Raw genomic sequence first — 20,323 nt, 5'->3', positions numbered from 1 at the left:
ACCAGTGTCGGCTGACTTCTATTCATAAATCCTCTCCTGTAGCCTCATGGGACAGTAAAGTGTCCACTGAATACACACTTCAGGAAGTAGTAGCTGATCCAGGTACTTTTCGCCTACTGTTTGTCGAATACTATCTATTTAAACATACTACTATTTTACCGTACACTTTTTTTTCCACTTACGATATAGTAGGGAAGTATTCGATTTCGGACGCAGCATAGGTGTTTCCTACTTGTGACGGAAATGAGGCGATGAGGTGATTCACAGTAAAAGGGACAGAGCAAAGAGAGGAGCCCAGAAATGGCCCTGGAACCATAGAAGAGTTATTAGAGATCAGAGATGCTGACCATTAAGGCTCTTTCCATACAACGAAAAGAAAAGAAAAAACACCATAAAAGTGGTCTATTCAATACCTTCATGGTGCTTTTGTGGTCACTATAAACTCTCGTAGTACAGAAAGAGCTGCTTCCATGGAAAAAACAGCATAGAAGTTTGGAATGACATGAGGGAGAAAATAAAGACTTTTGGTTGATCTCTTAACACATTCAAGTCGGCTCCTCCGCAAATCAAATCAGGCTTTTGAGAGAGCGGCTCTCCCTTTTACTGTGGGTGTGTTTTAGTGGAGGAGGGAGGTGTAAGGGATGAGACTGAGGTCAGGGCTGAGTGGACATGAGGGGACAGTGGTTCTGGTGAAATCCTCACCATTCCTTGGGTAATGAGCCAGCTGTCTATGGGCTCCAACTCAGCGTTAGGACCTTTTACATTCGGCTAAATCAACAACAGAAAACACCGTACACATGTGAAGAAGAGCAAAGCACCCACCCCAAAATAAGCACAGAGACATGAGGCCACCTCCATCTTCAGGAGAACTGAAGCGGGTGTCGTTTAAGGCAAGAGAAAGGTAACTCTGAGTCAATGAACTGAGGTAGATGGAGTGGGAAAACAAACAAAAAGAGAGGGAAGAAAGAAGTGTAAACTTTGACCCATGGGCTGATCGCTATTCATTGCACCTCTAATCCACGACTGTTATGTAACCTTGGTCGATTTCAACACAAAGTATGTCTGGTACAAGAGATCCAATCAGTCTAAAATTGATTTCCTAATCGCACTCTTGAAGATTTCATAATGCTTCTTTATATTAAGTTCAAAAACATTTAAAAACATGTATGAGCAATAATAACAGTGATTCTTGCCTTGACAAATATCACCTATGGGATCTCATTTTGTAAAAAATGTTTCCCTGAAACAATTGCCCAGTATGCATTCAGTGACTTGAACACAGTCCTGACTGTGCATGATGATAATGTTTCTGAAGTAAAAATCCTTGCGATTTTTTGTGTGTGATATTTGTCAGGGTGATCTGTTGTTATAGAGTGAAACAGTTTGGGTTCTGGAAGCAAAAACTCCATTAATTTTCTCCATAGGAAAATCTTTTTTTTTTTTTTACGATAACTTACAAACCTTTAAAGACAGCCCTACTGTGAGCTACGAAGCTGTTAATCGAGTTGATTTGTAATTAATCGTGTTTAACAGCAGAATTCGTGATAAAAAACTACATTACCCATGATGCTGTACAGGAAATTCCACCAATCAGAGAGCAGTGACAAGCAAAACGAGATCTCCACTCCAATGAAGCACTGCGAATGATGTAATCGAGTCGGTCTCCCTGCGCTCTCAAAATACTTAAATATTTTGAATTTTTATGCATATTTTGCAATAAACTTAAAATATATTGTTTATATGTATATATATAGATATAGATATATATATAAATATATAGATATTTTTTTCAACCTTTTTAAATTAGTAGTATTAGTAGTAAATTTGATCGTTTTTAATCCAATTATGCTTTTCGCAAAGCTTCATGGGATTGTAGTTCCTTCCCTCACAGTACACAGCCTTGTACCTTTATATTTTCAAATACTTCTTCGCTTTAAATCAAAGTTTGCACTGTTATGATTCACCTTGTAGCTGATTGGTTTGGTTCGTGGCTTATAATGCTTTAAAAAAGACTTTTGAAATCACTACGGGAGAAATGAATGGAAAAATATGTCTATAATCAGCGCCGCTAAAAAAGGGGGAGGGCACTAATGCACTCTACAACATCATGAAAAAAGGCTCATTAAAAGAATGAAATTATTGAAAGATTTTCAAGACGTACTGTATCCCTTAATCATTATTTATAAAAGAAAAAAAAAACTAAATATTTCAACAAAACTGCTTCACTGATAATTAATAATTAAAAAAACTTGGTCTGCCAAAAGATTTGAACATGCAGGAAAAAAAACCCAGGAAATTATTTCAAAGAGATCCAGATAATTTAGCCTTTTTTATGGTAAGGTTTGTTCAATGATATAGTGTGATTACCAAAAAAACGTAATTAATTAATAATTCATGGAATTAAAATATATTTAAAAACTTTATTTTTAACTTTACCTTTATTTTTTTATAAATAATGATTAAGATGTGTAGTACACTTCATTGTGTATTCAAGGTGTAAAGAAAATATGATTCCAAATCCCATTTTTATAGTAATTAAATGCAAACTTTTCAAACCAACCAAACCAACATGAATTAAAAGAGTTCATTTCTAAGAACTAGACATGCAATTTAAAAGGGTTTTTCTTTTCTGTATCGTGGACTATCTTATTTGTCATTGACCCTTAAACTGTGTTAGATGCTTTCAACATCTTACTGCCATTAAGCTTAATGGTGGCTAATACCAAACATCGCAGTTTTACTGTAGCAACAATAACTGTAGTGGCATTTGTAAGGAATTTCTATAACAATGTGCTCTTGTGCACACAGCTATTTTCAGCCGAACCAAACCCAAGCTAATCTGCCAGCACTTCTCCAGTCCAATTTGGGCATTAACAAGCTGTGGCATGTTGAAGACTAATTGTGAATATGTAATTTTGTGTATTGGCACAGAGGCTTCGTAGTGTCAATATGAGTCAGCAACAACAGGAGCATTTTAATCCTAAAAGAGACTATGAATGATGTGCAAAGGTAGAGGACTATAAATGTGTTACAGTGCTGCAGGGGGGACATATTTTGGTAGGCCAAAACCCAGAAAACGAGTTAGCATTTTAGCACTTCCTGAAGTCAATGGGTTTCTTGATGTTTTTTGGGTGAAATGCCTGAAAAAAGGTCTGTGGTGAACACAAGCTTAAGTAACACGTGCACTTTTGCAATTGTTTCAAAGCTTTTATTTGCCTTGTAAAAGGCAGTTGCTAACAAGCATCTATATGGGAGAAAGAGGTTGAAATTAAACGTCAACAGACGAACAGGTAAACTCGTCTCCTCACCAGTCGCTTTCACAGCCTCATTGTGTTTATAATTGTGCTCATGCAAACGCTTCATATATTCATAAAAGTTGTCTTCATTTGTGAAGATTATCAGGATGAACAAAACTTGTTGGAGTCATAAGCTTTTGTTAATCACAGAGCTTATTTTCTGCAGTAATCCATAAAAAAAATCCTCTTGGGATTGGGATCCTAGTGTGATGCTAACAACTGGGTTGGTTTACAAAAATACATCATCCCTGCACCACTCTATTTGCCATTCAAGACGAGTGCAATTTGCCATCTTCTGAGAAACAGTGAGGTCTTCAGCACACTAAAGCCTTGTTTTGGTTGATCGGATCACAAGTAGACGAGGGAGACGCGTTCCCGTTTACACCTGGTGTTTTAATCCGTCTCTTTTGTCCACTTTCGACCACTTCTGTCCTGATTTCATTTTAGTCTATGGGTCGGTAAATCTATGGGCTTTTTCAGATCTTTTAATCTAATGGACAAAATAAGGTTGCGCAATTCACACATGAACACACACGGAAACACAGAGAGCAACAGCTTTCGTTTCTGCTCTGAAAGACGCAAGATCACGCTGTGAGTGTGTGTTACAAATCAGGAATGGTGAGAGAAACAGTGCGTTTTTCATCTTCAAACCAAACTTGGGTCTTCAGTCGTCAAAGTTTAAATCCCGTCTGGCTAGTAATGTTTACGCATTAAGTCTGAAGACGGTCTTTAGTGGCTGTTTAAACATTCGACCACATGAGCGTTTACACTACGAAAGCAATCCGGGGGAATGCGCTTTCAACTACCTCTAGAAGTGGTTGAAAGTGGACAAGCTCAAAACGTTTTAGACCCAGTTTACACTTGTATTTAGTGTCGTCCACATGTGATCCGATCGACCAAAACGCGTCTTAATACCAGGTGTAAACAGGGCCTAAAAGTGATAACATGTAAGAACTGAGTGATCAGAAACACACAAAACCCAAACCCTTCATCGCTATGAAAGTACAGAGAAACAACATGCTTTAGGAAACTCACCCCAGTGGCATTTTGCTGTCTGATGTCTAAAGCAGACGCCAGGCTAACCAGAGCCTGAGGTTCCTCATATATAACACTGGAAAACAAGCAAAGACAATAGTTTAGAGTTGATTTTTAATGTGGTATCGACCTTATGTAGCCCCGCCCCTTTTCAGCACTGGCCTCATTGTGTTGGCCATGTCTTCCGGTTCGTATTTCCACAGATCTTACGGTTTATGAATGAACCGCCCAATTTTAAATCTTCCCGGTCTACTGACATTTGTTATGACATCCGCTTCAAACATTACAATGCTCTTGATAACTTTTGTTAACTCTACAATAAGTAAATCCACTTCACCAGCTAATCACTCTTCAACAGCGATGCCATAGAAATATACAGAAATACAGCAAAAACTGAAGTTCAAAGACAAAACTGTAAAGGTGGCTGTGCGCTTGTTTCTCTGGTGCATAAGCTCTATAGTCATAGCAGTGGACACTCACTTTTTGCGCTGGTCAGCCAGAGAGCTGGACCTGGTGTGGGCGAACATGTCGAAGTCATCCTGAGGGTTGTGAGCGGTCAGAGAGCTGAGAGTGCCGCTGACGCTGTCTGCGCTCACATCTACCGAGAGGAAATCAATCATCTAAAAGTCAACTTAAAGTTTCATAGAGGATTAAAACTAACATGTTAAATACTTTTCGTTTGCACTTTATTTTACAGTACGTGCACTTATGTGTACTCTCAGTGTACTTACCTAAGGAAGTACTGGGTAATATAAGGAAACTACATGGGTTACGGTTAAGTTTAGGGGTAGGTTCAGGGTTAGTACCTAGTTATTGTAATTACTATAGTAAGTACATAGTATGTACATGTGGAACAGCACTATAAAGGGTTACACTTTATTTTAAGGTGTCATTGTTACAGTGTAATTATATATTTAAGTACTGAGTAATATTAAGCAACTACATGTACTTACTCTAGGGTTAGAGTAGGATTAGGATTTGGTTGAGGGTTAGTTACATGTAATTATGCATAATTTACTATGGCTATGTGGCATATGTAACAAGGACACTGTAAAATAAAGTGTTACCAAATAAAGTGCTAGCATACTTTTATCAATATAATTTTGAAAAATAAATGTGTTCTCTATCCTTATCCAGATGTGTTTGAGATCCTCACCAAGTCCTGCCAGCTGTGTGGAGAGGGAGGCTGTGTTTGCAGGAGCAGGAGCAGAAGGAGGAGGCTGAAGGGTGGATGCGGGTGTATGAGAGGGTGTAGCATTGGCCCGAGGACTGACCACTGCTGGAGAACCAGGACCCAGATCTATGAGATTGTCCTCCTCTGAAGCCTCATTCAGGACCTGTGCATTCACAACACACACTTGCTTATCTAGGTTAACAATCAGCATTACCTATTATATACACTGGCATAATAAATTAATTCGCATCATAATGATAATTCAATTCGGCTTAATTTAGAAGAGAAGAGAATGTATACCTTAAAGCATATATATATATATATATATATATATATATATATATATATATATATATACACACACACATACATATATATACATATATATATATATATATATACACACACACACATATATATACATATATATATATATATATATATATATATATATATATATATATATATATATATATATATATATATATATATATATATATATATATATATATATACACACACACATATATATCAGGGGTGCAAACACATGTATGGTCAAAAAAGAGAGAGGTAATCGAAGCCCTCGTCCCGCGGCAAATATCCACATTGCCACCCTCCCCAACCCACCCCTATAGGCACATAGAGTCAAATGAAATTTAGAAAAACTATCTTGCACGTCTTCTTCTTGCTTTACTGCTACTTCCTGAAAACAATTTCACCTGATGATTTGAATAGCTCTTTTTGTAAAGAATTAATAATTCTAGGATGATTGGGGTAATTGTGTAGGGTAGGCCTAGTGCATCTGCATAGAAACTAATAAACAAAATACAAATATAAATACAATAAAACACAAATACACGAGAAATAAAGCAGTGCTTTGTTTTTCAGGTTAATTACCTGTATTAAGTATTAATACAGTTTATCTTTTGACAAAACGTGATTTTTCTCTTTCTCTTTTGTTGTTTGATTAACTTTGGTGACACAAACAGCTGCAGGTATATTGGGTGCTGTCCCTTTAAGACGAATGCGCGTATCTAATACCGGCAATGACACGCATCCGTTTTATTTTGACTGCGTTTACGGGGAAACTCGTTGAGACGGACACTGGCTTATTTTTTCGTGCACATGTCTTTTCAAACAAATAGATGAGAAAGAAAAGGGAATTCGGTGTTCACGGACTTCACGTGCTGTCTGCGACTGCGTGGCTCTGTGCGCCGACAGACCATCTACATTTGGATGTTAAACATAATATATATAGCCTGATACAGCAAAGACAACGTCGGCAGTATTGACGGAAAAATAGGCTAACTTACAGAATATTTCGTTCTGTAGGCCTATTGACAGGGGCAATATTTGAAAATCGATAATTAGGTATTTTTTAAATTACAATTATATATGCATTTGTCAAAACCGAGAGACTTTCAAGCATCAAAATGTAATTTATTAATATGTATTTTGCGCCTTCTATTTTGTCTGAAAACTTCCAACACTCTTGCGTGTCGCTGAAAAATAGGCGTCGGTTGCGGTTCTATTTCTAGCACGCGGTTTCGGCGCGGCTCGAGAAGTGTGTGTGTCACGCAGGCATTGTGCTCTAACACAAGCTCTAACCAGTTAACATGAGAGCCGACATAAAAACGGACACTCCACGCCACGCAGAGAGAAATGTGATGCAGTGGCAGATCCAGAGTGAGACAGAAACACTAACGTTAGTGGTTCCCGCTTAATGCGCACATAATGCTGGTTTGGCGCACAGTGTTCTGATTCGCTTATTTCCTATTTACTTGTTGGTGGACGCAATCCAGAATTACTGTTGGTTAAATTATAATCAGACCCTCTCAACCCCCCCCCCCCCTAAAAAAAACTCTTCGGATCTGCACGATTCACACAAGTCACCCAAACTCACGTGAAAAAAGCGGGAGGCGCCGAAAAGCGCGCTGTTTGCACCCCTGAATATATACATATATATATACATACATACATATATATATATACATACACACACACATATATATATATACATACATACATACATACATATATATATATATATATATATATATATATATATATATATATACATACACACATACATATATATACACACACACACACACACACACACACAATACACATACATATATATATATAGAGAGAGAGAGGGAGAGAGAAATAAAATTAAAGAATACATGCTTAAGGTATATTATTATACTTAAGTTATATTGGTTATGCAAGTATAATAATAAAACTTAAACATGTATTTTTTAGCTTATAATGAAACCATTTATAATTAATATTATGTATTATTACATACTATTTTACTATTGTATATTTTATATACATGCTTGTTGCATATATTATCATATTTACATAACCTATACATATAATTAGTGAATAACAACAACAACAGTAATCATGTTTAAAGAGTTCAGAGATCAAAATTAAATAATTTAAATATTTTAATATTTAACATTTTTAAACAAACTCTTGATTATAAATTTTTCTTGATTAAAAATGGATTATTTTAAATGCATAATAATACACAGTCAAATTCAATTCTTTTTTAAGAGTTTGAGATCTTTTTTTATTATGTAAAAGCTGAAGTTGCAACTGAACTAAGGCCTGTAATGTGTGTAAAAGATAGGAAAAGGAAGACAACATGAAATAATATTTTTATTTCTAGGGTCTAGAGCTCTAGAGCTGTGATGACGACGCAGGACACTTTCTACATGACAGCGATGCGTCATACTTGCCTCTCTCAGCTAAGCATCATGCAAACAATAAAATAAAACAAAAAACACATGAGCAGGCGCTTAACAGACAAATATTACCACAAGGCATACATGTACCCTACAGGAAACAATATTCAAAAACGATGCTGAAAGCAGTACTGCGGTGTCAAACTCACCCCATTGTTTTGAGCTGCTCTGCCCAGCCTGTATCTCTCGTACCTGTTAGAACACAGAGCTCTGGTGAAATATCAAAATCACTCGTCAAGATGGAGATGAAAGAAATGCTAATGTGTTTTCAGACCCTGTGCGCTCTGCTCTAAAGCAAAGCGAGTGAAATCAAAGGCTGACTGCAGAGTTGCGTGTCAGCCTCGACTGTCAGATAAAGGCTGATGAGGGAAACTTTTGAGTGACGGACACCTCTGCTCACCTCTCGTAGCGCAGGAAGATGTTGTTTAAATCATCGTTGGCGTGTAGCAGCTCTTCGGTGACCTCTTCGTTAGACACGCGAGAGATGAGCTCCACTATCCTGTGCTGCATGGCTCGACATGTCCGGTTCAGCTCCTGAGAATGCATTATATGAATACATGAAATGCATTATGGAACATTAAACTAGACGAGTACAGAAAGAACCAACCCAGCCCCCCCCTAAAAAAAAAAAATATTTATATATTAAAAAATTATATATATATATATATATATATATATATATATATATATATATATATATATATATATAAAGCATGGGTTCATAGACGTGCATTAGGCTAAATGAGGTATATTGTGTTGTTACACCCCCTTGTGGTGGCATGTAGATCCTTGAGTAAGTATTAAAGTGAAATTTCTCTCATCATTTACTTTTCAGAAGCGTGATAAAGTTCTGTGAGCATAACATTTCTGTGACATGCCTCACTTTAGAAATGGCATGAATAAATGTAAAATTAAATTGGATAATCATTGCTCTTAATTAATTTTCGTTCGTTTCCGTTGTTCGTTTTTCGTTCCTTGAACCAGTTCAGAGCCCTGGTAAAATGTAATACACCATCACCAAAGCATAAATTCTCTGTAAAGGAGTGAGTGTAGTGGTAAAACTCGCAAACCTGGAGAAGTTCGAGATCAGAGGCTTCTTCTTGGCCCGGCACCATCTCTGTCAGCATCTCTGACATCACTTTAATGTTCCCACGCACAACGTCCAGCTCACTTCTCAGTCTTGCGATCTGTACGCACAAACAAAGCATTTCCAAATGAACTACAGATAAATATAGCGGTGAAAACATCTGGAACTAAACATACTTGGTGCCCAGTTTAGCCATAATCACATTAAATTATCTATATTTTATAGATGTTTTTATGTAGAACTGCAAATGTACAATACTGCTCAAAAGTTTGGCGTCAGTAAGATTGTGTTTTTGAAAGAAGTCTCTTATGTTCATCAAAGCTGAGTTTTTTTTCTTTTCTTTTTTAAATATAGTGTATATAGGAAAATGTGCAGATAAATTGTTTTATTTCACTAAAAACTTAAGGCCTCCTTTCACTAAAGGCCTCCGTTTACCTCATTTCAGCTTAACACATAGGGGTGTAGCGATACCCTCATGTCACGATTCAATACATATCACGATACTGAACTCACGATACGATATTATTGCGATACTCCAAGACATATGGTAAAAGCTTAACAAAAAAAAAATTAACTGTTGATTAAAAAGCTACATTTGATATAACACTGTGGGTGTGAATAGGCTTGGACTTGGTGCTGGTAACACAATGTACAGGACAATGGTGACCAAAAATATTCATGATTCTGAAGCTGAATATACAGAATTATTTTAGACGAATATGCTTGCACTCGATCACTGATTAGATATATTTAAAATAATGTAGGCCACTTTTTACATGGTAACATAAGACATTTGTCATTATCAGGACCCATAAATATTCCCCCATTGCATTATCATACATTGTATTCAACATTTTATATAGTAGCTGAATGTAGTACTGACACTAAACCTCTGTTAACTTGAATTTTTCACATACAGTAATTTTTTATTTTGGGTGAATTATACACAATACATATTGTCACTATCGACGCAGCATATTTGTATGGCGATATATTGTGACACTGTATTGTGACACACCCCTAACACTGAATAGAGCAATGTCTACTCTAAGGTGAGTTGTGACCTGCTCTGGGTTTGCTGTGATTGGTCCCGATGCGGCTGGGATCTGGGTGGGGTTTAAGTCGGGTGTCGCAGCAGCTGCAGGTTTAGGGGTCGCCTGAGATGCTGTGTTGGGCTGCGTGTGTGCTTTGTACTTGTGAATGCCTGGATCCACCTCTGGGACTCCCTAGAATGACACACAAGAGGAGATGAAGCGAAATGAATGTAAAAACAGATCTGCAAGAGCGTGTCGCGTGTTTCTCACCCGCTGAGGTGTATGGATGGGTGACAAGGCGTCCAGGTCTGCCATGGGAAACTCGATTCCTTTCCTCTTCAGCTCCTCGTAAATGTGCACGACTCCGGTGAGGTCTGGGCTACTCCTGAACGCATCTGCCCAGGACTGGGGTGAAACACAAACACAGAGAGATGACCAGATGAGAGCTGAAAGAGGTGTCCCACAGGAAGTGGCTCTAAATTTACACCTAACCGGGTATTATCAGGGACAAATCCGACTATTTTTCAGCAATTAGTAATACATGGTTCTTCAGGAATCATGTATTTGCTGAAGAGGGTTGATTCTGGAATCCACTGCTGCTTCAATGTATATCTAATGAGTGATTATAATCATGGTATTAATCAATATATTTCCTTTTAAACATCACATGAGTTGAATGACTTCTCTAGGCTTGTGAGATTTGACTTTGTTATAGAAGTTAGCAGTGTGATTACTGAAATGTTCTTTTCATGTATTCTCTAATGTCTGTATTTGATATCTGAATGCAGTAACAGTGTTTGCTCATTTAGCCCAGCTTCCAGAAATGAAGTATGAATTTCTTTAACATGTGTCAATACATACATCTGCTTTTCTAGGGTACCCTGACAACTATGGTCATTGGAACCAATAGTTTAAGTGTCCATTTCTTAGCTAAAGTCATTACTTTACTGTTAACTGAAGTGTCCTCTCCTTTAGAGAAAGAACGAATAATCTTGATGTTTTGAGACGAGACTCCCATTTACAGTTAGAGCCTGGCCAAATCCAACCTTGGAAAAGCTGTGTGTCGGTGTGTGTGTTAGTCTTCTTGGTTACAGGTTAAGGAACCACTGGCATTATTGGAGATTGGCTGAGTTGTTGTTTGGGACATGTTGGCGCCCAGAAACCCAAATCTGCGACCTGGAAGGTCACGACGTGCCTAAATTCAAGGTCCGAGTGTCAGCCGCCTAATCGATGGAGATATGCTTCAGTCTATCTGTTTATGTGTGGAAAATGTGTGTTTATCTATTTCTTAGCCAATCAGAAACCTCTGTGAAGGGTATAAGTTAGGGCTGTGCAATTAATTGAATTTCGATTTCGATTTGGGCTTCCAACGATCACAAAAATAGTATAATCGAGTAAAAACAATTATTTTGCCATGTTCTGTTTTGCAAGAACACTCTTATTTTGTCTTGTGTTCTGAATGACACGCGCACTTCCGCCCCACCCGCAGCCATAAACTCTCTCAGCTTGAATGTTTAAACTGATAAGACTTAAAGTGAAAATGATCAACTTTAGTTACGATGCAATACTGGCTTGATTGTGCAAGTGACAATTCCGTCATGTCCCGACTCCTAAACGCGAGAGTGTAGTTTCGACGCTTGCTTTGTCCAACCCATTTTGAGAGACAGAGAGAGAGAAGACGCAGCACCGCTGAACACTCACGCGGTTTGTGAAATTGCGTCTTGGCGAAAGTTTTAAAATGATAGATTTGATTTTATAATCTGTGTGGTTAATTTAGGCTACTCATACAATCGACTTGCTAAAGTGAATCAATGTTTGCGGGGGAATTTCCCGCATTATAAGTGGTAGACCTGCGGGAAAATTAAAATACTTATTGAAGTATTATCTGTTATATTATTTATTTTAATAGGTCAAAAAGTACAATAAATATTCAAATTTAGATTTTTTTTAAGAATGGTTGAAAGGTGTCTTTTTAATAAATGCAACACGTTCCCAAAGTCATGTGAAATAATCGTGTTACATAATCGTGATTTCAATACTGACCAAAATAATCGTAATTATGATTTTTTCCATGATCGAGCAGCCCTAGTATAAGTGCTGTGATCTTTGTAAATATAAGCGGGGCGAACTCCTTGTGAGTCTTGAAGCTGACTTCTGCTGATGGCGAAAAAACATGAACCTGGCAACCCTGGCTTGAGCTACAAGTGATTCATAGGCTACTTTTGAACTGTTGATGTGTTATTGTCGCGTTAACTTCGACAGCCCTAAATTCAACACAAGAGAGATTTTCTTCACAGTACGGGTTGCAGTCTGACACGTTTGTCTCTCCCTTTTGATTGACAGGATTTAATAGGCCCTGATAGTTTGCTGGTTTTAAACAATCGGCCAATGGCCAACAGTGAAAATAATTGCTTTTATCGGCCGATACAGAGTCCTAAATATATATATTTTATGAGTGAACCCTGGTTCTTAACTTGAAATAACTAGATTTTTTGTTGTTTGGCTCTTATTTTAAATAATTCTAAGTCATCTTAAGGAAGTCTGCGATTGGGTTCTGACTGAAGAACCGCTGGGTTAGAAAATGGCTGTAATCACCAAATTTGGAAGAATATGCTTGCTGTCTAATGGTTGGACATTTTACAGGCTGAAAAACAATGTGACTACTGGATTTGGGAGGACGCAAGAATAGACAAAATGCAGCTGCGCACTGTATATCAGTGGTTCTCAACTCCAGTCCTCGGGACCCGCTGCTTTGCACATTTTGTTTGTCTCCCTTATTTAACACACCTGAACCAGATCATCAGCTCATTAGGAGAGACTCCATGAACTGAACTGAGTGTGTCAGATAAGAGACACATACAAAATGTGCAGAGCAACGGGTCCCGAGGACTGAAGTTGAGAACCACTGCTGTATACAATTCTGGAAACTGTCCGACGTCTACTTTACACTGAGTCAATCTGATTCTGTAATGGCTTCCAGTCAACTAGAATTAATGCAATTGCAAGCTGCCTCATAGAGCAGGTCCACCAGACCTAGTTTCCAGCCCCAGTGAAAGTATCCATCATCAGAGGTAGTCTTCTAGCCATACCAGACACCCCACGTCATTCTGAACGGTCCTCAACAGTGGTTTCTGAGGGCCCTTATTGCTAAAACAAAGGAAGAGCTCAGGGGGAACTGAGTCATTCGCTTCACTCAGTTTACCTGAATCAGTGACAGAACCTTTTCCTGCACTATAGCAGGAGGGTTGTTCTTCGGAGTGATGATTTTCACCATGACACCTTCGATGAAGTCTCTGTTGGCGATGTGGACGTGAAAACGGTGGCCACAGTTTTTCACGCAAGTCTCCAGCACCTAGAAAAGACAATTACATAAGAAGCTGAGATTATCGATCATTTAGATATGCCAAAACTCACAGATGACAGCATAAAACAGCACTTCCAGCTGGCATAATGCATCCAAATATAGTCACAAAAGCCCTTATTTAAATGTCAAAATAGCCTCCGGCAAGCCTGGAGGAGAAGTACTCAGCCGCCATTAACTATTAAAGGTGCACAGCATCAGACTGTAAAACAGATTGTGTTCCTAGACAGTATGAGCACAAGGGTTTATGTGAAAGTGAGGGAACTCACAGTTAGAGCCAGCATCACTTCACGGAAGTTCCTGTTGCCGTTGAGTCTCTTTCTCACCGCGCGCATGGCATCTTTGGGCCTGTTGGGGAAAACAGTGTAGATGACTTGACGACAGCTTAAAGGCCTGTTCTCTCCAAAAACGCCAATGATACCAATATTACCATCCACACCAATGGATGATAATGTTATGTTCATTCAAAGTGCATTCTCCAGTCATGTTCTGCCATAATTGCAGTGCGCACTTTGAAAAAAGGAGGATTTAATTGGCTTTCAATGTTTTTAACATGCATCAGTTTTTAAAAAAAAATCCTCTGAGAAACTGTGGACTCCACTATTCTGTTAAGGTGTGATCTCATTAGCAAAATTTTGTCGAAATGTCACGAACAAGAAAGGTGCATTGTCTGTTAGTCAATAGTGTAGTGATGTATGAAGCACAGCTCACATGACCAAGCAGCTTTCTGTTAGTCAACGCAGCAAATCTGTGAAACCAACCTGAACATGTGAATTTTTCGTCATCAAGTGAATTTCACAATTGCATGCATTCCTAATTGAAATGACTTGATTTCGCCTGCAAAAATTGGTCGAACATTAGTAAATGTGACTGCTCCTTTGGTGTTAGAGCATAAACATTTAAAACTTTATGTTTATAGTTATCGTTCTTGGTGTGAACGGGCCTTAAAGGGCTAGTGATATGAGTATATTCTACTGAAGAAGCTGTTTATTTATACCTACATTATATCACAAATAACCAATTATTGGTGGCATTGCTCCCACTTAGGGTTAGGGATTTGAACAAACCCCCAACTGTAGCTACTGAAGTTGAACTGATGTTTTGCGTCATAGACTTTTTGCGTCTGTGTTGTGTATTTCAGCACGATTGGATCATCAACCATAATTATCCAGGACCGTAACAATCCATTTTATAACATACAATTCAGCAGAGCAGTCTGTGAGCTCAGGACAGGAATTAAAAGACTCAATTTAACCAGTACTGAAAGCCCTCTTACAAACACACACTAATTCAGGGCCAGAAAGTTCATTATCTCTAAGCTTACACGAGAAGCTGCAATTGGGTTTGTTTTTCCTGTCGTGTGATCAAAGCTCCCATTTCTTCCGAGTCCGATCTAAGGAGCTTTTTATAAGCAAGAACAATGAAATCAGCTAATAAAAGTTGAACTCAGCGAGCGTAAAGACATTTTAACTTGTGTACAAATTAATGAGATAAATTATTCTCAACACTGCGCCATAGTTAAAAGAACCAACCATTATTTTTGTATCAGGGTGTTACATGAATGGCCAACAAATGACTTGTCTTAAAGCGTAACTCTTGCCAAAATGCAACCTAGACCTAACTTTTTGTTAATCTAATTAATCAAATCTAATACCTGAGGCAAACTTTTGTTTAAAAGCATAATTAGAATGAAAACGCCACTTTTAAGTTCGACCGTATTTTCGTTTTCGTTCAAATTGCCTTTTGAATGGGAGTGCTAGGGGCACTTCTATGATAGCATCAAAATCACCATTTGTAAAACACTAAGAAGGCTCGACACAACATGAAACTTTGCTCGAAGTATCACCAGGAGCTCTACACATGAACTCCAGCATTGAGAACATTGTTTGTGTGCACAGAGTTTACTAAAAAGAGAGATTTTGAACAACTCACCGTAGCGGTTGTTGTTTCCGTCCGCCGGCATTTTGACCGTGAAAAATATAGCCGATCTCCGAATGCGAATGAACTGAATTTTAGTATTGTTTCTTATATGAGCATCCTTTTTCATATACAAGGTCAATATTGATTTTCACTAATGACAAAACAACAAATTATCTGTGAATTTATATGGAACTAAGCTTTAGGAGCTTTCCATCTTTACTCTCCTCCCTGTTACCTTGCATTCAGAGATCGACTATTTTTGACTGTCAAAATGCCGGCGGACGGAAACAACAACAGCTACAGTGAGTTGTTCAAAATCTTTCTTTTTAGTAAACTCTGTGTACACAAACAATGTTCTCAATGCTCAAGTTCATGTGTAGAGCCCCTGGTGATACTTCAAGCAAAGTTTCATGTTGTGTCGAGCCTTCTTAGTGTTTTAAAAATAGCGATTTTGATGCTATCATAGAAGTGCCCCAAGCACTCCCGTTCAAAAGGCAATTTGACCGAAAACGAAAATACTGTCAAACTTAAAAGTGGTGTTTCCATTCTAATTATGCTTTTAAACAAAAGTTTGCCTCGGGTGGATTAACAAAAAGACCCTAGGTTGCATTATGGCAAGAGTTACGCTTTAAGAGGGACTTTGCTCATGACTCAAACTTTAGACCGGAGAAATGGAGGAAAGCAATTAGCCGCATCCAAAATCGCATTACCTGCCTAATCTGCCTAACTACTCTACTTAGTATGTAATCTGGACGTTCTACATTCATAATGTCATTCACAAATTCTCTACCGGAAAGTACCGGAAAGTAAAGTGTCCATTTAATTTAGTCTTTTGTTTTATACTATGAATTCAGACACTAATTTCACATTCTGCTTATCACTAAGTATATAGTAAGGAAGTATGTGATTTCAGATGCAGCCATCATGTGCCGTAAGGTCAAATAGAGAAGAGGAACTATAGTAGTAATAATCTCTTGCATTATGGGAAGTACAAAATGGCAGAACTGAAAAACAAAACTGAAAGGGGACAAAACAAAAACTGGGAAATTGAATGCTAAATACTTGATGGTCACTTTCTATCAATCGTATCAGACCTGACTATTCTTACAAAGTCCAAATCTACTCTTTGGCATAATCTGCTTAAAAAGGGGGTGTTTATGTAAATAACTGAATGCATAATTAACAACAGGAAAGATTGTTTAAATTCTTGAAAACACCCACAATTTCTAATACAACAGGAAACAACCAGTCCAAACAAAGAACAACACAACAGAGTCCTGTGTTCCCTCACACAGAACAGAGACAAGCCTGTAGTCCCAGTTTGACGAGTGTGAGAGAAAAAGAGAAAGTGAAGAATCATATGGAGCAGGAAAAGCACTGTGACTCTGTGTGAAGAACCTGTTTACACCTGGTATGAACATTCGTCTGGAGTGATCCAGTCACTACTCTGATTTCATGAGTATATCGTATACTACCGTTCAAAAGTTTGGGGTCAGTACGATTTTTTTTTATTTTTTTTTATTAATACTTTTATTCAGCAAGAACACATTAAATTAATCAAAAGTGACAAAAATATTTAGCAGAACTGTTTTCAACACTGATAATAATCAGAGATGTAACTTGAGCAGCAAATCATCATATCTGAATGATTTCTGAAGGATCGTGTGACACTGAAGACTGGAGTAATGATGCTGAAAATTCTGCTTTACATCATAGGAAGAAATTACACTTATAATATATGTTACAATAGAAAACAGTTATTTTAAATCGTAATAATATTTCACAATATTATTATTTTTATTGTATTTTTGATCAAATAAATGCAGCCTCGGTGCGCAGAAGAGACTTCCCCCCTAATCAAATTAGGGATGCACCGATATTAACATTTTGGCCAATATCGATAACTCTATATATTTGAAAGCCGATAACCGATTTATTGGTCGATAAATCTAAACCCGATTTTTTTTTTTTTTGAGAGCCTGATCACAAAAACAAAAGTCTCACCATTAAAACCCACGTCCTAAGCACACACTTATAATGTTCTCATTATAATTTTATGTAGCTTATATGACAGACTTGCACTGCACTTAAAGGTATTTTCCTTTTTTCGAAGTGATTCAAATCATATTTCAAGCAATTCAAAACCATCACGACAGAGCACAGCTGAAGGAAATAATCTATTATTTATCAGCTTTAATATATTGGCCAAATTTTCTTATAGGGCCGATATCGCTAACTTTAAAAATGAACATTTATCAGCCGATACCGATATGGTGGCAGATGTATCGTGCATCCCTACATCAAATGAAAGACAATTGTTTTGGATCGCACTGAATTTCATTGTGCAGACAAAACTAGTTGTAAACATTCTTCTTTCGAAAGAAATTCAGACATTTTATGGTTTTCAACGTCTGCTGTAAACAGGCCAAGAGGAACTGTGAGAACCCATTACTGCTGGAGCACAACGCTACGACAGCACATTCCCAGTCAGTCTGCTGTGAATGAGTCCGTGAGAGTCGCTGTGAGTCATCAGCAAGATCTGTGCGCATGTGTTCATGTGTGTGTTGGTCTCTCACCCTTCCTCGGTCTCATTAATGATGTCACAGATCTCCATGTTGAGTGTCCAGTCTTCATTCTGCAGCGAGCCATCTGTGGCTTTTTCTGTGAGAAACAAACACACGGATCAGCAGGCCGACTCAAATACTGACGCAAACTCAATTATGAGTTCCAGACACAGGACCACGTCTAGAACTCAAATCGACAGGGTCCCTACGTAGTGTTCACTGCTCACTATTCCCTGAGCACAGGATATCTGTTAGAGTTCACTTCACTTGACAAAATGTGTTCATATGGAACAACACCCTGCAGCAACATCAAACATAGAGATAATATACATCTATAAATATAGTATAAATATCATACTTTTATGCATGTTCTGTATAGATCAATGTGTATTTATATAAATATACATTTATTATAAATTTAAATGAATTGAATCTGTATATATATGAATATTTGAAAGCGCTAAATTGAGTGATCTGAAAGGTCTGTTGCGATGTTTGAAATTAAAATAAATGCAATTTGGTTATATTAGATATTAGTCTTTTATCTTAATTAACCGTAATCATAATAGTTAAGTTGCAACTGTTGTGTCATGCGCAACTTACACCTGGGACTAATTGAACTTTATAAATATGGTGGAGCATTAACTCTTCTCCACCTTTAGTCAGCGTTCTTGCAGTATTGGGATGATGCCAACACTATTTGCAGTGCCCTTCGAACTTCGCTCCCTTCATATTGAAATGACACTTAAGACGGTGAAATACCCTGGGAAGTCCATTTTGCAGGGCAATTACAGTTGATTCTGGGGAAACTATTTCAAAACTGTAGTTTGTCAAGACAGACTACATAAGATACTAACAAAACATAGCAACCAACATTCAATCTATTTTTTTTTATTTATTTTTTTACATAAATAGGGCTTCTATGAAATTACATTTCTCTCCAAAATTTTCTTTCATTTTATTCCAAATGATTTTTTTTCCATTAACTTTTTTCTGTATTCCGTTCGCATCGCAGAAATCATAGTGCCCTACAAAAATGTCTAAAATATCTAAAAACCAGAGTAAATATTTATCTGGCACAAAAAATAAATTGCAAATAAATGTGAAATGTGTCATTTCTGCCCCACTACTGTCATAAAAATGTATTGCAAAATATAATGATTGTTCTCATAAAGGTTTTGAGAATACTCCCCGTCTGACATTGGCTGAACAAATGGATCTAGTGGGGAACATGTAAAATACTACATAGACATAATATATATCATGATTGGACACGCCCCCTACTGCTGATTGGCTCTTTCTCTCCACCCCATCATGAGTTGACACACCCCTGGCTCACTCTCTCCGCCCCATCATGAGTGGACACGCCCCCTACTGCTGATTGCCTCACTCTCCTCCCCATCATGAGTGGACACACCCCCTACTGCTGATTGGCACACTCTCTCTCCGCCCCATCATGAGAGGACACGCCCCCTATTGCTGATTGGCTCACTCTATCTCCTCCCCATCATGAGTGGACACACCCCCTACTGCTGATTGGCACACTCTCTCTCTGCCCCATCATGAGAGGACACGCCCCCTATTGCTGATTGGCTCACTCTATCTCCTCCCCATCATGAGTGGACACACCCCCTACTGCTGATTGGCTACAAGTATGTTGTACTGCTCGGTCTGATCCACTTTCAACAGCGTTTCTCAGAAATCACTTACTGCACCTTTAAAGTGGCTGAGGTGAAACTTTCAGTTACTCCCTATCACTGCTGACCTGAAACACTCGATGAGTGGATCAGCATCTAGCAGAAGAGATGTCAGCTTTACTGCCACCCATCTGTGAGGGAGGCTTGACCTCAATTTACCTAGCCTGGATTATTACTCAATTGTCAGATGTCATTTTCCTCATTGCTTACACAAAAGTAGCACAAGATAAGGTTTAAACCTTATTCAACTACTGGTGCTCTTCAGGCCAAAATTGGTCGGTTTACACAGTAATGGGACAGTGAGGAGTTACAGTTGTACTTTTAGCAAATAGAAATCCCCATTATGTGTTTCATAATAAAACGGAAGAGTGTGATGAAATAATATCTAGTGTCACACTC

The 20,323-nt window shown here is 37.9% G+C and overlaps 1 protein-coding gene across 3 annotated transcripts in view; it reads right to left on the bottom strand.

Moving 5' to 3' along the window:
- The window catches only part of tom1l2a (target of myb1 like 2 membrane trafficking protein a), a 54,368-nt gene that overhangs the window by 9,369 nt on the left and 24,676 nt on the right, over positions 1–20,323 (bottom strand). For 2 of the 3 annotated variants that reach the window (XM_081380538.1, XM_081380537.1), the window contains exons 2-12: positions 18,240–18,324; positions 14,013–14,091; positions 13,585–13,734; positions 10,653–10,787; positions 10,413–10,574; positions 9,332–9,448; positions 8,662–8,795; positions 8,411–8,453; positions 5,488–5,668; positions 4,812–4,929; positions 4,332–4,407 (exon numbers count right to left, since the gene is read on the bottom strand). In XM_081380538.1, the coding sequence (XP_081236664.1) occupies positions 4,332–4,407; positions 4,812–4,929; positions 5,488–5,668; positions 8,411–8,453; positions 8,662–8,795; positions 9,332–9,448; positions 10,413–10,574; positions 10,653–10,787; positions 13,585–13,734; positions 14,013–14,091; positions 18,240–18,324 (1,280 nt within the window). Of the gene's footprint in view, positions 1–702; positions 769–4,331; positions 4,408–4,811; positions 4,930–5,487; positions 5,669–8,410; positions 8,454–8,661; positions 8,796–9,331; positions 9,449–10,412; positions 10,575–10,652; positions 10,788–13,584; positions 13,735–14,012; positions 14,092–18,239; positions 18,325–20,323 lie in introns of all 3 variants that reach the window. The other variant, XM_081380539.1, reaches the window with a different exon arrangement.

The sequence above is a fragment of the Scardinius erythrophthalmus genome (genome assembly GCF_964197995.2).
Source record: "Scardinius erythrophthalmus genome assembly, chromosome: 1".
Taxonomy (NCBI): domain Eukaryota; kingdom Metazoa; phylum Chordata; class Actinopteri; order Cypriniformes; family Leuciscidae; genus Scardinius; species Scardinius erythrophthalmus.
Note: the sequence above shows the minus strand (reverse complement) of the source record. Positions and strands in the feature narration are given on the sequence as shown.